Source organism: Trichogramma pretiosum, unplaced genomic scaffold, assembly GCF_000599845.2.
Source record: "Trichogramma pretiosum strain Unisexual culture from Peru unplaced genomic scaffold, Tpre_2.0 scaffold24, whole genome shotgun sequence".
Lineage (NCBI taxonomy): Eukaryota > Metazoa > Arthropoda > Insecta > Hymenoptera > Trichogrammatidae > Trichogramma > Trichogramma pretiosum.
In genome coordinates, this window is record NW_019641611.1 from 474301 (window position 1) to 489572 (window position 15272).

General features: G+C 33.1%; 4 protein-coding genes across 10 annotated transcripts; 1 reads left to right on the forward strand and 3 right to left on the reverse strand.

The window, feature by feature from the left end:
* Positions 1–16: 16 nt before the first annotated feature.
* LOC106648223 (mitochondrial dicarboxylate carrier) lies at positions 17–3464 on the reverse strand. Of its 4 annotated transcripts, none has more exons than XM_014364941.2 (9): positions 3200–3464; positions 2650–2782; positions 2468–2577; positions 2193–2348; positions 1950–2116; positions 1516–1723; positions 1373–1453; positions 1255–1311; positions 17–1177 (listed from the first exon to the last, which is right to left on the reverse strand). In XM_014364941.2, exons 3-9 carry the CDS (start codon positions 2570–2572, stop codon positions 1076–1078), a joined length of 876 nt encoding a protein of 291 aa, XP_014220427.1. In that variant the 5' UTR covers positions 2573–2577; positions 2650–2782; positions 3200–3464; the 3' UTR covers positions 17–1075. The 4 variants fall into 4 exon arrangements, with proteins under 4 accessions (XP_014220427.1, XP_014220424.1, XP_014220426.1 ...); XM_014364938.2 differs by having other exon boundaries at positions 18–1177; positions 2699–2782; positions 3200–3463; XM_014364940.2 differs by having other exon boundaries at positions 18–1177; positions 2699–2844; positions 3200–3463.
* A 1128-nt stretch (positions 3465–4592) lies between these two features.
* On the reverse strand, positions 4593–9868 carry LOC106648219 (adiponectin receptor protein). Of its 3 annotated transcripts, none has more exons than XM_014364932.2 (7): positions 7526–7582; positions 7049–7348; positions 6870–6968; positions 6602–6773; positions 6128–6525; positions 5894–6058; positions 4593–5769 (listed from the first exon to the last, which is right to left on the reverse strand). In XM_014364932.2, the coding sequence occupies exons 1-7, from the start codon at positions 7565–7567 to the stop codon at positions 5635–5637; spliced, it is 1311 nt and encodes a 436-aa protein (XP_014220418.1). In that variant the 5' UTR covers positions 7568–7582; the 3' UTR covers positions 4593–5634. The 3 variants fall into 3 exon arrangements, with proteins under 3 accessions (XP_014220418.1, XP_014220419.1, XP_014220420.1); XM_014364933.2 differs by lacking the exon at positions 7526–7582 and adding an exon at positions 9405–9868 and having other exon boundaries at positions 5635–5769; XM_014364934.2 differs by lacking the exon at positions 7526–7582 and adding an exon at positions 8757–9027 and having other exon boundaries at positions 5635–5769.
* A 568-nt stretch (positions 9869–10436) lies between these two features.
* On the forward strand, positions 10437–13259 carry LOC106648232 (glutathione hydrolase 1 proenzyme-like). Of its 2 annotated transcripts, XM_014364956.2 has the most exons (10): positions 10437–10514; positions 10577–10824; positions 10906–11066; positions 11139–11296; positions 11420–11499; positions 11559–11831; positions 12087–12380; positions 12458–12524; positions 12605–12838; positions 12914–13259. In XM_014364956.2, exons 2-10 carry the CDS (start codon positions 10806–10808, stop codon positions 13122–13124), a joined length of 1497 nt encoding a protein of 498 aa, XP_014220442.1. In that variant the 5' UTR covers positions 10437–10514; positions 10577–10805; the 3' UTR covers positions 13125–13259. The 2 variants fall into 2 exon arrangements, with proteins under 2 accessions (XP_014220442.1, XP_014220441.1); XM_014364955.2 differs by lacking the exon at positions 10437–10514 and having other exon boundaries at positions 10523–10824.
* Positions 13260–13268: 9 nt separating this feature from the next.
* Positions 13269–14824, reverse strand: LOC106648233 (GDP-fucose transporter 1). Its single transcript, XM_014364957.2, has 5 exons — positions 14736–14824; positions 14558–14656; positions 14281–14485; positions 14066–14204; positions 13269–13991 (listed from the first exon to the last, which is right to left on the reverse strand). The coding sequence occupies exons 2-5, from the start codon at positions 14623–14625 to the stop codon at positions 13402–13404; spliced, it is 1002 nt and encodes a 333-aa protein (XP_014220443.1). The 5' UTR covers positions 14626–14656; positions 14736–14824; the 3' UTR covers positions 13269–13401.
* Positions 14825–15272: the final 448 nt, after the last annotated feature.

A 15272-nucleotide genomic window follows, 5' to 3' on the forward strand; every position in this document is an offset into this window, starting at 1 on the left:
TATTCTGAAATAAAAATACGTTTATTAATTTGAAAAAATACTATTAAATTAAAAGTGCATGATGATCATACAAATTTTCCATCGGAACTGCTTACTCGTCATAATTGTACGAATAAAATAGTCCCAATAAAAGTGTATTCATAAAAGTATTATTGCCTTTATTGATTAACACAGAAATAAATTTCGGAAAACAAATTTTTTGCACTATATATAGTCAGCACAATCAACTTTTTTATTATCAACAATTATAATGTAAATATTTAAAACATTTCCCCATCTATACAATATTTAGAATTTTCATAAATATAATTTCAATATACACCAAATGGAAAAACAACAAGTTTCTTTTAACTATATCGTATACAAATATAACTTTTTTATAATTTTTCCAAGTGCAAAGCACAGTTTCACAAATTCGCGATTAATGCGAATTTCAACCTTCGTCTCAACTCACTTTAATTTAGAAGCATTAACAAAATATCTCTTATATATAATATAAATAGTTGACTTCTATTGCATATTATGCTTGTACTTTAATTTTGTTGTAAATATTTTTTGTACGCATTCATTTTGCATAAGATGTATTACACAGAATATAAACTATTCAATATTGTATCAAACAATGTAACGTTGTATATTATACATATAAAGCTAAAAGCGTATCTGGATTCATGGTCGCGTATTATTATTTTATTTTTATTGTACTGTAAGTATTTTGTACGATTATGGCTTGTTTTAATATCTTATAAAAAACATCTATAAAAATATTTTTTATTAGTAAATATAACAAATATATAATGGAATGCTTTGGTTAACTAAATAATTACATGATAATTATTATGATATTAAACAAAATTATAAATAATTTTTCATTGTGAAGTTGATATTGTACGATTTCAAAAAGCTTATCAGACACATAAAAAGCATAAAAAAGTATCTATGACAATATTTGGAGCATAATTCAGTACAGAGTAATGCATTTTACTTCGTCATTTCTTAGTAAATTGTCACGCAAATTCTTTTTGCTAATTTACTTCAGGTTTATAGCATTAAAAAAATATAATTATGTGTAGCATTACTGCGGTGGAAAAGATCCAAAATTTAATCGCAAATTTTCTAGGAACAAGAACGTTAATATAGTCTGTGGAGCGAGTCGGACAAATGCTGGAACGTATCCCTAAAAATTGTAAGTTAATTTTAATAAAAAAATGTATGAAAAAATTTTGATAAACGATATATATGAACATCAATTACTTTAAAAAATCCTAAAGGACCCATTTTTGCAGTATACAAAATTAGTTGCATCATATTCTAAAAAGTAAAAATAAATTTATTATCAGCAAAGGTATTGAAAGGAAATAAATGAGCATACTTTAAACTCTCCAGGCTTAGCGTTCATGGCACGAGTTTTTAAAACATCTAAAGGTTGAGTCATTGTTGTAGCTATGGCACCCTAAAAAAAAAAGATTACAAGATATTATGTTTTAAAAGATTTTGAAAATAAAAAATACTTACGGCAAGTAAGCTGGCTACGAAATGTGTAACATAATTATCTGTAAAGTAATGAGTTTTCATGAGTGTTAATTTAATTTGATCATAAAAACTCAGTTGTCCCATTGTCATTAAAACTGCTCTAGCAGTAGCAGTTGAGCATCCATTGAAGAGAGTTCTAAAACCTTCTTCTTGGCATACTCGCATAAGTCCATTTCCAGCCCATGTGTAACTGATAAACATGAAATTAATTAATCAACAAAAATACATTATATAATATAATTTCTATTAATTCTTGAAACAAAATAATTGTCATTAAAGTCTAAATGTAAAATTAGTTAAGGATAGACAAAGTATTTGATGTACAGTGTCATTTAAGTTTGAATATAAAATTTTAAATTAGTAAATAAAAAATAATAAACCAATTAAAAATAAGTAGATTAATTGTATTTTCTTACTTTCTTCGTTTATCAACAGGCAATTTGATATCATTCTGCATTCTTACATTTATCAAATCTCCAGGAGTACCGACTATGCCACCAGCAGCTCCAGAAACACCAGCTAATACTAGTTTCTGATAAAAAGGAGCATGTTGTCCAGGCGTCTCAATTGCTTGTTTTCCAACCTGATACATTCAGCAAAAATATTATTTTAATACTTTTTAGTATCAATAAAACATACATAGAAAAACTAAAACTTGCCTCATAAACTCCAAATCTAACAGTTGAATAAGTGAGTTGCCTTAGCAATGAAGCACTAAGGCCACTGTACAGTGCAGCTACTCCTTGGGTTCTAATAATATTAACAGTTGATTTATATACAGAAGTTTTTCCTTCCTGTTGAGTTTGTAAATGAACCTAAAAATAAATTGACCTATTTATTAGAGTTAATATTGATTATAAAATTACCCATAATTGTCCTAGAAATGGAAGGATACTAGTAAAAAATGTTAGAATGACATGCAACTTTTTTTTACCTTCAATAAATCTAAGGGATGGGTAACGCATGCTGCTCCAGCAGATGCTAAACCGCCAAAGTACCATCTTGATCGTTTTTTAGATTTGTCCATAAGATGTGTCATTTTTACTAGTGGGTATTAAAATATAGGGTTAATTTAACATAAAAAAGTGGATCCTACATAAAAAAAGTAATGCTAACTATACAAAGTACGGTACACAAAGTGCACAGCTAATAAAATTCATCCTACCTATTAGTTGATTCGCTACTTTGTGGACAAATTCTGTTGAGTCAGCATGTTCGGCGCCGACGCTGATTTAATGAAGGTCTCCGTCTGTAAGTTCGTTGAATAAACATAAACAAAGGCTTGTTGCGCTTAATTTACACGTAGCGTAGCTGTAAGTTTATGGAAAAAACGGTATTAAATAGTTCATGCGAACGTCAAGTTCGCTTGTAATATTGTAATTGAAGCACGCGGTCGTCTATTCGTTCCGTCGAAGCTCGCGCACTCTTATCGCGGTTTCTTATCATTTTTTTTCTGCAAGTCTAGATATCGCATCGATATCCATAAGAAAACGAGACGGTTTTACTGTATAAACAAAGCCTACAACGTGTCAGTAAACGCGTATTACGCGTGTTGCTTGATGGCTCGATGAACTTGAACGTTTATACTCGAATCGCTATTTTTTTTCACGAATCCGTAGAGAGTGTCATAATCGCCAAAAAAACAACATTTGCAAGCGAGACTTACGATGTGATTTGGTTGCGAATCAAAGGAGCCGCAAACTGCCGGAGAGACCTTCCTTGCTCTGGAACGCCGTGGCCACTGACTGATCTCTTTCGGCCAAATACATCGCTGGCTTATGCTGTCAGCGCTGTATACTGCACATGCACATTCGCTCGTTATATATAAAAGTGACACAGCTGCCGTGATTACTGAGTATACATATACATGTACAAAGTGGAATGCGCACGCACAGATATCAATGACGTCGGACCCTTCGAGCACGTGTGCTCTGTCTATGTGCATATATATGTAGCGTGGCAAGTGTCTACGTAATACGATATGTATAGTGCGAAATATTATACACTTAATATAGGTATACATATAAGTAAAAAAGGGCGTTGGATTTTAATAATATCAGTTTCCAGTGAAAGTCACACTGTCAATTGTGTACATAATGACTTTCATCGAGCAAAACTTTTACTTTTTTACGTGTTTTCCTATGAAAAATTTGCTTAGCCACATTATCATGGAATGTTGCTAGAGCATGCACTGCCTGTAGTTGCATACATCGAATAGAGACATTTTTTTATTATGCGTAAAAATTCGATAAGACGAACATTAATAAAGTATATAAATTGGAGCAAAACTATCAACGTGGCTGAGTAGTCTTGACCGTAAGCAACTGCCAAATTCAAGATTATATTTGGATCAGACTTCTATCTAAACTGTATAATTTTAATATCCGCTGCACGGCCGGATGGTCGATCATGCAAACGCCGACGCTCGATCATGAATGCTGTAACGAAACTTTATTTACGCTCTCGCGGAGATAAGATAATGCGCCTGCGAAAAGTGCCAAAAAAGCTCGACATGTAAAACTTAACGTTCCACACAAGGAAGCTTGAAGGACATTCTAAAATCGATGATCTCGCGCCTCTAGCGCATTTAGCGTACTTTTTTTATGAAGCCAATGAATAATTTATGACGAGAGCAGTAACTGCAAAAATTTATATATTATTCAATAGTGTAGTTCTCAACGAAATTTAACGCGCGACGTATAAATTATTTTGTATCTAGTGCCATTGTATGTCTGAAAATTTTTTTAACGTAGCTGTAGTTGCATATTAATTTGAGACAATATTTTTTTTTCATTAGAATGTTCCGATTCTGTTTACTCATCAAACTTTTACAAAATCGTAATTGTTTGATTTATTTTCTCTTGCTACTCTTCAATTCAACATTTGAAAAATAACTCATTTTTCAAGCTATATATATTGAAACGCGCTGATATGATAGATTTAGTTTCAATTGCAGTAGACCGATTACTTATACCATTTATTCGATGGAGATTGCGCAAGTTAGCAAAAATCGATGCTACGAGGATGGAAAATTGCAGGATGCAATGAAATTAGGATAAAACATTTGAACATTTTTTTTATTCAACAATATCCCACTTTATTATGTAAAAAGTTTAACAGTACTTTGATATACACCAAATTTTTTGCCAATTATTGGTCAGTTATCATCCACTTTTTACCAGTTTTAAGCGAGATTCATAATTTAGTTCAATCAAATTAAATACTTTTAAAGCGAGTTAAAATGAAGAAAAAAAAATAAATAAAAAAATATGTGATGAAGATTTACAGTAGTTTATACATTTAGCAGCTTTAGTGTTTGAGTATATAAATTTGTAGAAAAGATACAAAGATTATTCATGAAATATACTGCTTATCTGTCAATTTGTGGATACATAGCAGAATGATTTCATACCCAATACAAGAGACTGTATTAAATGTTTTCATAGAAAATGAAAAGATATCATCAATATATATTTATATAATATTGTTCATCATAATTCTTACAAAATAGATGTTGGTACCTTATTCTTTTAAGTCACAATCAAAATTGCAAAACATGCAACTCCTATTTTTGTTCAATTAAAAGTTATAGACATTAATTATTTTCAAGTCTCATCATTTGCAAGCAATTTCCACATGTAATAAAATAACTAATGAATTAATAAATGTATAAAACTAAAGAATTGATTTAATAGCATAATGAAATATTTTTCAAAGAACTTTAATATGCATATGTAATGTAATATTCGCTAGAAATTATCTATACTTTTTTGGAATTTTTTAACATAATTGCATTGTTTTGTAATCTTATTAAATAATAGTTTCTATGTAAAAAATTAAGTTTTGGTCAGCGACGTAAATAATGAAGAAGCAGAGAACTACTTGTTCTTACAATACAAAGTAACATTGAAAGTATTTTAGCTAAAGTGTTAATCAAAAATTAATTGTAATTGATAAAGAAGATCAAATTACGTAACTACAATAACAACCTTTAAATCTTTTGTTGAAAATGATTAATCTTTCTTTACAAAATTATAAAATCAAGTGCCTGCATTGGACAATTAACTTTTATGATAAAATTCAATTGATTTAAACAGTGTTTCAAAAAGCCATCATTTGTGATGGTACAGCACAATCACCAATACTGATTCTGTGCATGGCCATTTCAGTTATACCATGATAATGTACAAAAGCTGCTGCAATAACTAATACATGGAAGATTTGATGACTTTGGAACTAAAACATAAAAAAAATTTTTTATAATATTTTAAATGAATGATACAAAATACATACCTCTAAAGTATACTAAAAAATCTTTGGTATTTTTAACTTTACATATATTCAAAAGTCATCAACTTACCCAAATGTCGAATTTTCCGGGGAAAAATCGTTCAGGAACACGTAGAGCATAAAACATAGCTCCTAGTATATATAAGCATCCCATTAAAATCAACCATCCAAGAGAAGCTTGACTGATAGCTTTGAACCATCCTTCAGCAACAGCGTAATGAACAGCTGGAATTACCTAGAAAAAGTAAAAAAAAAACTAGATGTAGTTATTTTTTCTTTTTTATAAATCTTTTCAAATACTCACTCCACTAAGGCCAAAACCCATAAAGACTCCAGCGCGTAGAGGTCTGTATTTGGGTTCTCCAAATCTTTCCCATAAAGAAACTACAATACTAGTTATTCCAAGAACCACAACTACTGATAAATATATCAGTTTTGGTTGATAATCACAGTAAAATCCATAGTAGAGCCATGGTACAAAACTTCCCATAATGAGCATGGCAATGCCGCAGTAATCTAGTTTTGAAAATAACTTTCCAACACATTCACTGTGGCAGTGAACAGTGTGGAAAGCAAATGACATGCCTAAACATATGATAGCTCCAAGGAAGAAAGTACCAATAACTAATTTCTCTTCCCATTTCATATCCATATGTGTTTGTGTTAGAAAATATATTGCTATACCTATGAATGCCACACATCCTGCAAAAAACGAGTTATTGTTATAGTGCTTTCCAACTGTAATAAAAATTTTTTAAAAGCATGCATAAGTATTTACCTAATAGATGTGTCCATATATTTCCTGTTTCAGTGTGAATACGGAAAATACTTTTGAAACATGCATAAAATGATGGCAATGGTGGTCGATGACCAGCATGTAGAAAATCGTTGTCTTGCAACCATTTAGGCAGGTTACGGAAATGGCATTGCTTCCACGATGCTTCCCAAACCTTTTAAAAATAAAATGTTAAATGTAATGATTATCTTGAAAAAAAAAAAAAAAGGAAAAATAGAATGTTATGAAGTAATGTAGGGAAATAATATACCTTGCGAACAAATTCCTCTGCTTGCTCTGCTGCATTATGAGCCAAGGCTCCAAGATCTATTTCATCACTGAGAACTCCAGCTTTCAAAACTTCAGTCATCTTAAATTTATAATACTTTCATTGTAGAATTGATCAAATTTAATTATGAGAATTCAATTTTTTCAAAAACCAATTATTACCTCACAATCCAGTAGACGGTCATCTTCTGGAGTGGATGGCAGTGGACAGCCAACTCCATCTTCTTCTTCTGCCAAGCAGCTTGTGTCATCTTCTTCAAGTAATTCTTTGACTTCATGAAGTCCAGGAATATCACTATTTAGGGAAATTCTATCGCTCCATGGTGTTCTGTGACGAATCTGAGATTCTTCCATGATATTAGAATCAAAGCTCTTTTCCTCAACAATTCCATTGACATTCTCGTTGTCCATAATTACGTTTGGATGTGGTTGAATGTTTGAACAATTCAAATATTTTAATATCTGGACATAAAAATACTTAATGAATTTCATATTTTGAGTAGCAAGAATTAAATTTTACGTTGCATAGCGAAAAATAAATATCTTAGCAAGGAAAGAAAGTTATTTTTAAAAAAACAATAAATAATACATCATATGTACTGTTTTTTTAGAAATAACGAATGCTAGTAAGGTTCATACATGAGAGTTGAGACAATGCTTCGACTGATCTAATGATCTCATGTGAACACCTACGCAATATATTATCATTCATCGTTCAATTCATCAAGACAATTGACGTCTTTACATGTATGTGTATATACAGAGCTCGACAAGCATACAAATATATCGTAATTACTCGGAAAAAAGTCGATTTCTATAAAATATTATACGCTATAATTTCGAGTTATTTTTCATTGTACTTAAGTGCACATACGTGAGTAGAGCGGTGCACGCAAGAAAAGTCATAGAGTGCACGTTCCAAGAATTAGCGAGGACTATTTTTTTTCTTTTTTTTTCTTTTAACGACCACGTAAGTATACATTCAACAATCGCTCGCAAGCATCAAAGCAATAAAAATCGACCAGTCCTGCGACGCGCATCGAAAAGCTCTACGACGTACGTACTGCTGTGCTATATGCGCGTGTATGCACAGCAATGCGCCTTTACGTACACGGCGAGCGAGCAAAATATGTTTACGTGCATTTCTATCATCGCGTCAACGTACATACGCCAGCATAATCGATATACAAAGCAGCAGAACAAGCTCTATAGTTCGTACAAAAATAACAACTTCGATAAACGCAATCTTGCTAATTACAACATAGCCACTAGGACGCAGTTGCAAACGATTGGGCACGCTTCAACTCCTTGCTTCTACGTACATGTACAGTTTTACGAATTAGAATCACATATTATTATAGGAGAAAACTGGCACTCTTTTTATTTTCACCCTGATCTAACGGAAAATAACTTTCCACTTTAGCTATAGCTTCCGAGAATTTGACGAGAAAGACGTAAGCCGCGAGCGCATATGGAAAAAACGATTCGCATTCGCTGTTTCGTGGATTTTTTTACGGCACAGTCGATGACGGAGGGAGTATAACAGTTGCTTCACACGCTCAAAATGATAAAAGCGTAGCTCCTAAATGCAGTTGAACGTTTTATCACCGTCAGACTATAATATCTTGGAGCAATTTAGCGCTTTATCAATGGCTTTGTCGAGCGAGGTCGACACGGCAGTTCGTAAGGTTATCGTTGCTCACTGCACGATTATCGCACTATGAACCACGCATAATGAGGGATAATACAGGAAAAAGCACGTAAAAGCTGTTGACAAATTTTCGAAAATGATGCAGCAGTATCAACAAGCGAGCTCGTTTTTTCGCTTATCTCATCTCACGATGACGAGGGGCAAAATAAAACCACGCACCGAACTGTATAAAATTTCCTGACCCCTCTCTCTGGCTCTCTGACGCAGGAATACTTTGTACTTGGTTGACGATCACGTGCAAGCTGCCTGCCTTTCGCAGGTGCATCGAAATAAGACGTTAAAGCCCTCCTTTTTGATACAGTTCGAGCAGCAACGAGTAGTGCAAGCGAGAGAGGAGAAGCGATTTAAAACGGATGAGCCGCACATAATGCAACGGCACATAACGACTGCAAAGAGAAGCAGCAGTGTCAGCTATGTACATTCTCGTCGCTACATGTATAGGTATAACACAATGCGGTAATTGAATTTACCTAAGCCAAGTCTGGCCATGTATAACTAGCGAGATAGTAGGTACGAGGCTCGTCAACAGCGGTAGCAACTGGTCGATTATTGCACTGGCATAGAGTCCCGTGTCATGTACATGTACATATGAGCATTCGTATGCGATTAAATCAAGTCAGCTGATGCACATAAGCTCAGAATCGAGAAAAATTGACCTTCGAGGCGAACAAAGCCGCATGAAATAGAGTCAGCTGAGCTCAGGACAAGATGGAAGCAATGGGAAGAAAAAAAAGAAAGGCAACTCGAGACGAGAATGAACTCGCTTGCAATATAGAAAAGCTCTCGGGGTATTTAACAAGTACTTACCCAATAATGATAGACGCACACTTGAGTCGTTTATCGACGTCACAACGATGTATTAATGCTCCAATTTGTCTGACGCATGGCGTGCGCAACTTCAGCCTCAAGATGATCCGTTCTCGTGAGTGCACTTGCACTCAGGACCACGCACAGCAGCCGAAACTTGCTCTATATATCTGTGCGTGTGCGGGTGAATGTATACGTATATGTTTCGTATGTATAAGGGTACACGATCGCGCTCGGTGTGACAGTGCGACGTTCGTGTGTGTACAATACGCAAAGACACTTTCGGAGTTCGGGAGCAGCCTATATATAGCGAGGCGCGCGCGAGCTGTTGAGGATCGCAGCGAACACTGGGCAACTGCGCGACGCGATCGCAGGCCCGAGAACGCTCTTGCAGTCAGCAGCGTAGCTAACAGGCAACAGCTCGGGACGAGTCGTCTCTTGGCTGCGGGCGCCCTCTCTTCCGCGTGCGCACTACTGCCGAGGATACAGCTATTAAAATAGAGTCTCGACTTATTACAGAGCGGCAACAAATAGGAACAAAGTTGAAAGCATTAATAATTCAGAGCGCGTGTACTCGTGCGCGCAACTGATTACGAACTAGTCGTTTCTCGCCAGTCGGCGATGCTTCTTTGACAGTTGTCCGTCGAGATGTTTTTTCGCCCTTCTGCTACCATGAATGCATGTGCTGCATTACAGATGCAAGCCAACTTATGATTGATGACAATTCAAATCGGCAGCATGTTTGGGTTTATCCGGATCGATGATTTACAATTACTTTTGATAGGAACACCTGAATGAATGACATTATCGAGATCTAGCAGTAACTTGTAAATTTTATAATTATAATTTTTGTCGTATCATCGTTGTAAGAAATATTTCGAATGTAATCGGTCTGCAAATGATTTATATAATGCTTCACAAGCAAAATAAAACAGATCTTTAACAGGTGGCGCCCTCGTAGAGGATTCGCAATCATTGGAAAGCTCGAAACACAGCGTTGTCATTATTGTTATTGTTATTCAGATTATGCACATATGTATAGCACAAGCAGTGTTGCAGGTTTACTGTTTAGGTATAGATAGGCAAAACAAACCCACGCGCTCTGATTGTGTATGTTATGATGTACATGGCGCAAACGCGCTCAGTCAAATAATGTGTGATTCGTTTTCTAGTGCTTTCAGATTTTATTTGAACATAAAATAAAAATAATAAGCGAAAGTGGGAGATGTGGAAAAAACGTCCTCGCCCGTTTTTTACAAACACTGGTCAGACAAGCGATTAACGGTTCTTTGAAAAAGTTCGATGACACTTCGATGTGTGTGCAGCAAGTCAAGCGTCTAAATAGCACATGTGCATCGTTACTTTGCTTGAGAATGAACTAACAGTGACTGACTATTTACCATGATGAATTACATTAGACGTGAGTAAATTTATACTCGTAATTTTTACATATTAAAATGACTGAAAAACTGACTAATAATACTTTTTGCCTGAATTCTAGAAACTCCGAGTGAAGAATGTCCATTGACAAAAGAAAAGGCAAATTGGTCTTTAAATGACTGTTGTGGCTTTCGAGCCATTATATGTTCATTCATAGGCCTAACATTTGTTATAACACTTGCCCTGGTTCTTCAATTAGTTTATGATGATGATGCATTTCAGGTTTAATACATGTTGATAATCTCTAATAGCAATTGGAATACTTTTTTTATTGAATGATAATATAATTTCTAGGGAAATTTAAACATCCATGGTGCAGTTGCTACAGATTACACTAACTGTTCTCAAATTGGGACTAAAATCTTGAGGAAAGGTGGAAATGCATTAGATGCTGCTATAGCTGCTACACTTTGTATGGCTGTAGTAGCTCCACATAAAGCTAGCCTTGGAAGGTTATTCAAATTTACTTTACTACTATTTGAATTAAAATTCATATTACTATTCATTACTATTTAAACAAAATGTATTGTCTTTATTGAACTGTTGAAATCAAAATATTATATCTGCTGTTTTAGTGGAGGCTATATTATGATATACAATCATAAAGACCAAGAAGAACCAATAATTATAGATTTTTTAAATAATCTTATACCAGGTATTAAAATATATCATTCTCTCTTGTGCCAACTAATTAACAGAATAACAATTTTTCAGATGAATTTGAAAAGAATAAAATTAGAATTCCAGCTCTACTTCGAGGATTGGAATATGCTCATAAATATATTCAAGGAAAATTACCTTGGCAAGATCTTGTTGAACCATCAATTAACTTAGCAAAAAATGGATTTGAAATTTCAAGAGATTATGCTAATGAAGCTACAAAAAATAGCGATCTTGGAAGTTTTGGATCATCTAATGCCGGTGAAATTCTGAAAATACCTAAACTGGCTTCTACTTTACAGATTGTGTCACAATTTGGAGCCGACGGTAAGTTATAGATTATGATTAATAATAGAATTGCATTATTAGAAAATTCTTTAAAACTTAAGTATTATATCATTAACTATGTCTATGAACATTTTTAATTATTCATATATATTTTTCATTATCACAACTGTCAAAATGGAAAGAATATGCTGCTTGCTTTATCAATTATAATTGTTGTTATAGTTCATGTTGAAGATTTTGAAATATGCATGTATTAATATAAAATTTTTTTTTAATACAAAAACTTCATTTCAGCTTTTTACAACGGAACTCTTAGTTCTAGAATCTTATCAAATTACACAAATAATGACAAGTTATTCAATGAGCTTGCCAGCTATGAACCAAGCATTATGAAAGCTGAAAAATCAATCCTGTCTCAGTTTGCAATATTTTATCCGTCTACTACAAATTATGCCCAACCAATCATTGAAGAAATGAATAAATTGAACATTTCAAAAGAAAATGCTTCTTCAATTGAGTCAGAAATTAAAACTGCTGAAACGATTATTAAACTGATGCGTCAATTAAATAATCCTTATATCAAATACAGTAAGAATATTGTTAAATATATTTTGTTTCTAAAATTATAATTCTACAATTTATATAATCAAAAATATTATTCACAGCTGAAGCAAGAAAATATACAGGAGTATCTGCTGTAGACTGGCAAGATACATACGTTACAGTTATTACGTAAGTTTCAAGTATAGTTTTACAAAAATAAAAACATTAACTTTGAAATCCACACTAACATATCTTTGAATTTATAATAGGGGTTTAGGCTCACATTTTGATGTGAACTATGAGACTGAAGCTGGATTTGCTTTTGATAGTATCACAAACCAGGATGCTTTGTTATCATTTACACCAATAATTTTTCATGATGAAACAGCTGTATGTGGTTTACGTGGTGTTTTTAGTTCTGATGATGCTATAGTGGCTGGACAAATTTTATATAATTTGATTTTACGTTCAATGAATGTTTCACTTGCTATAGAATATGCGAGGTACATGTATAAAAGTATTTAAAACATAAGTGTTGTAATTAATAATCACAATTGATGTTATTGATATGTTTTTAGGTATTACGTTTTATCTGATGGTATTGCTGTTGAAAAAGATGAACGACAATCAAGTAATAGACTTTTACATGACAGTTTACTAGCAATAGATAAAACATCTACAACTGATGTTGAAATGATAATGAAAAGTGTGAATGTGATAATAAAAAGAAAAAATTTGATCAGTGGTCACTCTGATAGTAGAGGTGATGGTCTAGCATCAAGATTTTAAAAAATAACATTTATAAACTGGTAAAAACCATGTGTAAATACTTAGAAATGACTGTAAATAAATACAAACGTTTTGTACAAAAATTGATACAATGTAAGAAAAAGTTATGTAATTGAAGAAACTCAATGAAGTGATCAAAAGCTCAATTGGTCTAATATTTTAAATTGGTTAAAATTTATTCATATAATTTATATCTGTATACATATACAATATATTTACAATTGATTTTTATATAACTAAACTGTCATAATTTATTCGTTCATTATATTGAACTTTGTCACACTTTACTGTAAGCAATATTTTTAGACATCTGTTGAACCATGCTTAATTGTTTTATCCTTGCATATCCAGCACTTGCACAAAGAACTATTAAATTGCTTAACCACCATAAAAATGGTTTACTTTCATTATAATAATAAGTAGCAAGAACAGTTTGTGCACAGGCTTTTGCTGTTCCGCTAATGTTATGAGTTAAAGGAGATGTTACTTGGATTTGCAGCATAGTTACATATCCAATACTAAAACCACAAATACCACCTAAAAGCATAGCAGCCCAAAAATGTAAATCAGCTATTCTGTCATACTCATACACAACATTTAATTCTCCATTGATCATCATTAATGGTATGAAAAGAAAAACACCATAGAGATTATTGTAGTAAGACAGCAACCAAATTTCTTGATTTACTAAAGGAAGTACTTTTTTAGTTTGAATCGAATATAGTGATAAAGTCAAGGATCCTAGAACCCCAAAGAAGGTCCCGACAATGGATAAAGATCCAGCCACACCTTCTTGATCAACACCCAACCAAAATCCAAAAATTATAATTAAGCAACAAACAATTGTCTTCTTTGATGTTTTCTCTCCTGAAAAATACATTTTCAAATATCAACATATCAACTATGTACTGCAATAAGAAATTTATTACATTAAAACTTACCCAATATTAAGTAGGTGAAAACTACATTGAATACTGTTGTCAGAGATCGACCAATATAATAAAATGCAACTCCAACATGCTTTAAACATAAATTATTGCTTGCTATCATGCCAATAAACAGACATGACAAGGGTAGTATCTTTAATAAAAGTGATAATTTTATAAATTAAAATAGAAATATATATTTTTGAAAACTACTCTAAGCATATACTGACTTTTTTAATGATATCACGAGAAAAAGGATTTCCCTTTGGAAATGAGAACTTATCTGGTGATACTTTCGAAAGGAACTTTAGTGTTACACAAATTCCAACTGAAGTTAAGCATTGGAACCATGTAATAAAAAGAGGAGCATCAAGATGTATTTTATCACTTGATAGTAAAGCTTTGTTGACAAATACCATTGATATAGAAACGATCCTGAATAAAAATGTATAAATTAATTTACACAAAAAATTTTTAATTATCAATATAATGTCTGATCTTTTTTACCAATACAATCCTACAACATAAGTAATGTACAAATACTTGGTAAACAAAACATCCTGGGCACGAATCATCTTGCAAAACCTTATAATACTGAAAAATATACTGTAAACAATTAAGGGTCAATGATTTAATCACTAGATCATAACAAAATAATTATATTTTAATTCGCTAATTGAAGTACCGGCCGGAATCCAACAGGTTATAAACTGATAAACCCTATCTCAGCGTATTTACTAAACAAGAGACTAAAGCACCTCGTTTTATTAGATGAATCACAATGTTGAGAAACTGTTGAGTTTCATGCAACGAAAAGGCGTGACAGCTTTTAGGACGTAGGTCACAACATCTTTTTCGTTTATGTAAACACGTTGAAATAATGAGAAGACAGTGCCGAGCAAATTATCATTTCTAAAGTGACGCAGAATAAGTTTACAATTTAAAGGATAATCTGCTACTCAAATAACTGTGTCCCAATCGTCGTGCGGCTTTTCTAACATGTTCATGAGCAGTAAAGTTTGTTGCTCCGAAAGCCCAAACAAGCATATACAGAGGGGGGTCGTTGTGTCATGTACTTGCTATGTTATGTCTCGACTGTCGACAATCGACACGCTCGCCTGCTCGCTCAAAAGTCAAATTCAACCTAAACACGCCGCCGATACGCCGATGTTGACGATCGACTGCTACGGCGTTAAAATGGTAACTGCATTAGTGGTCACTG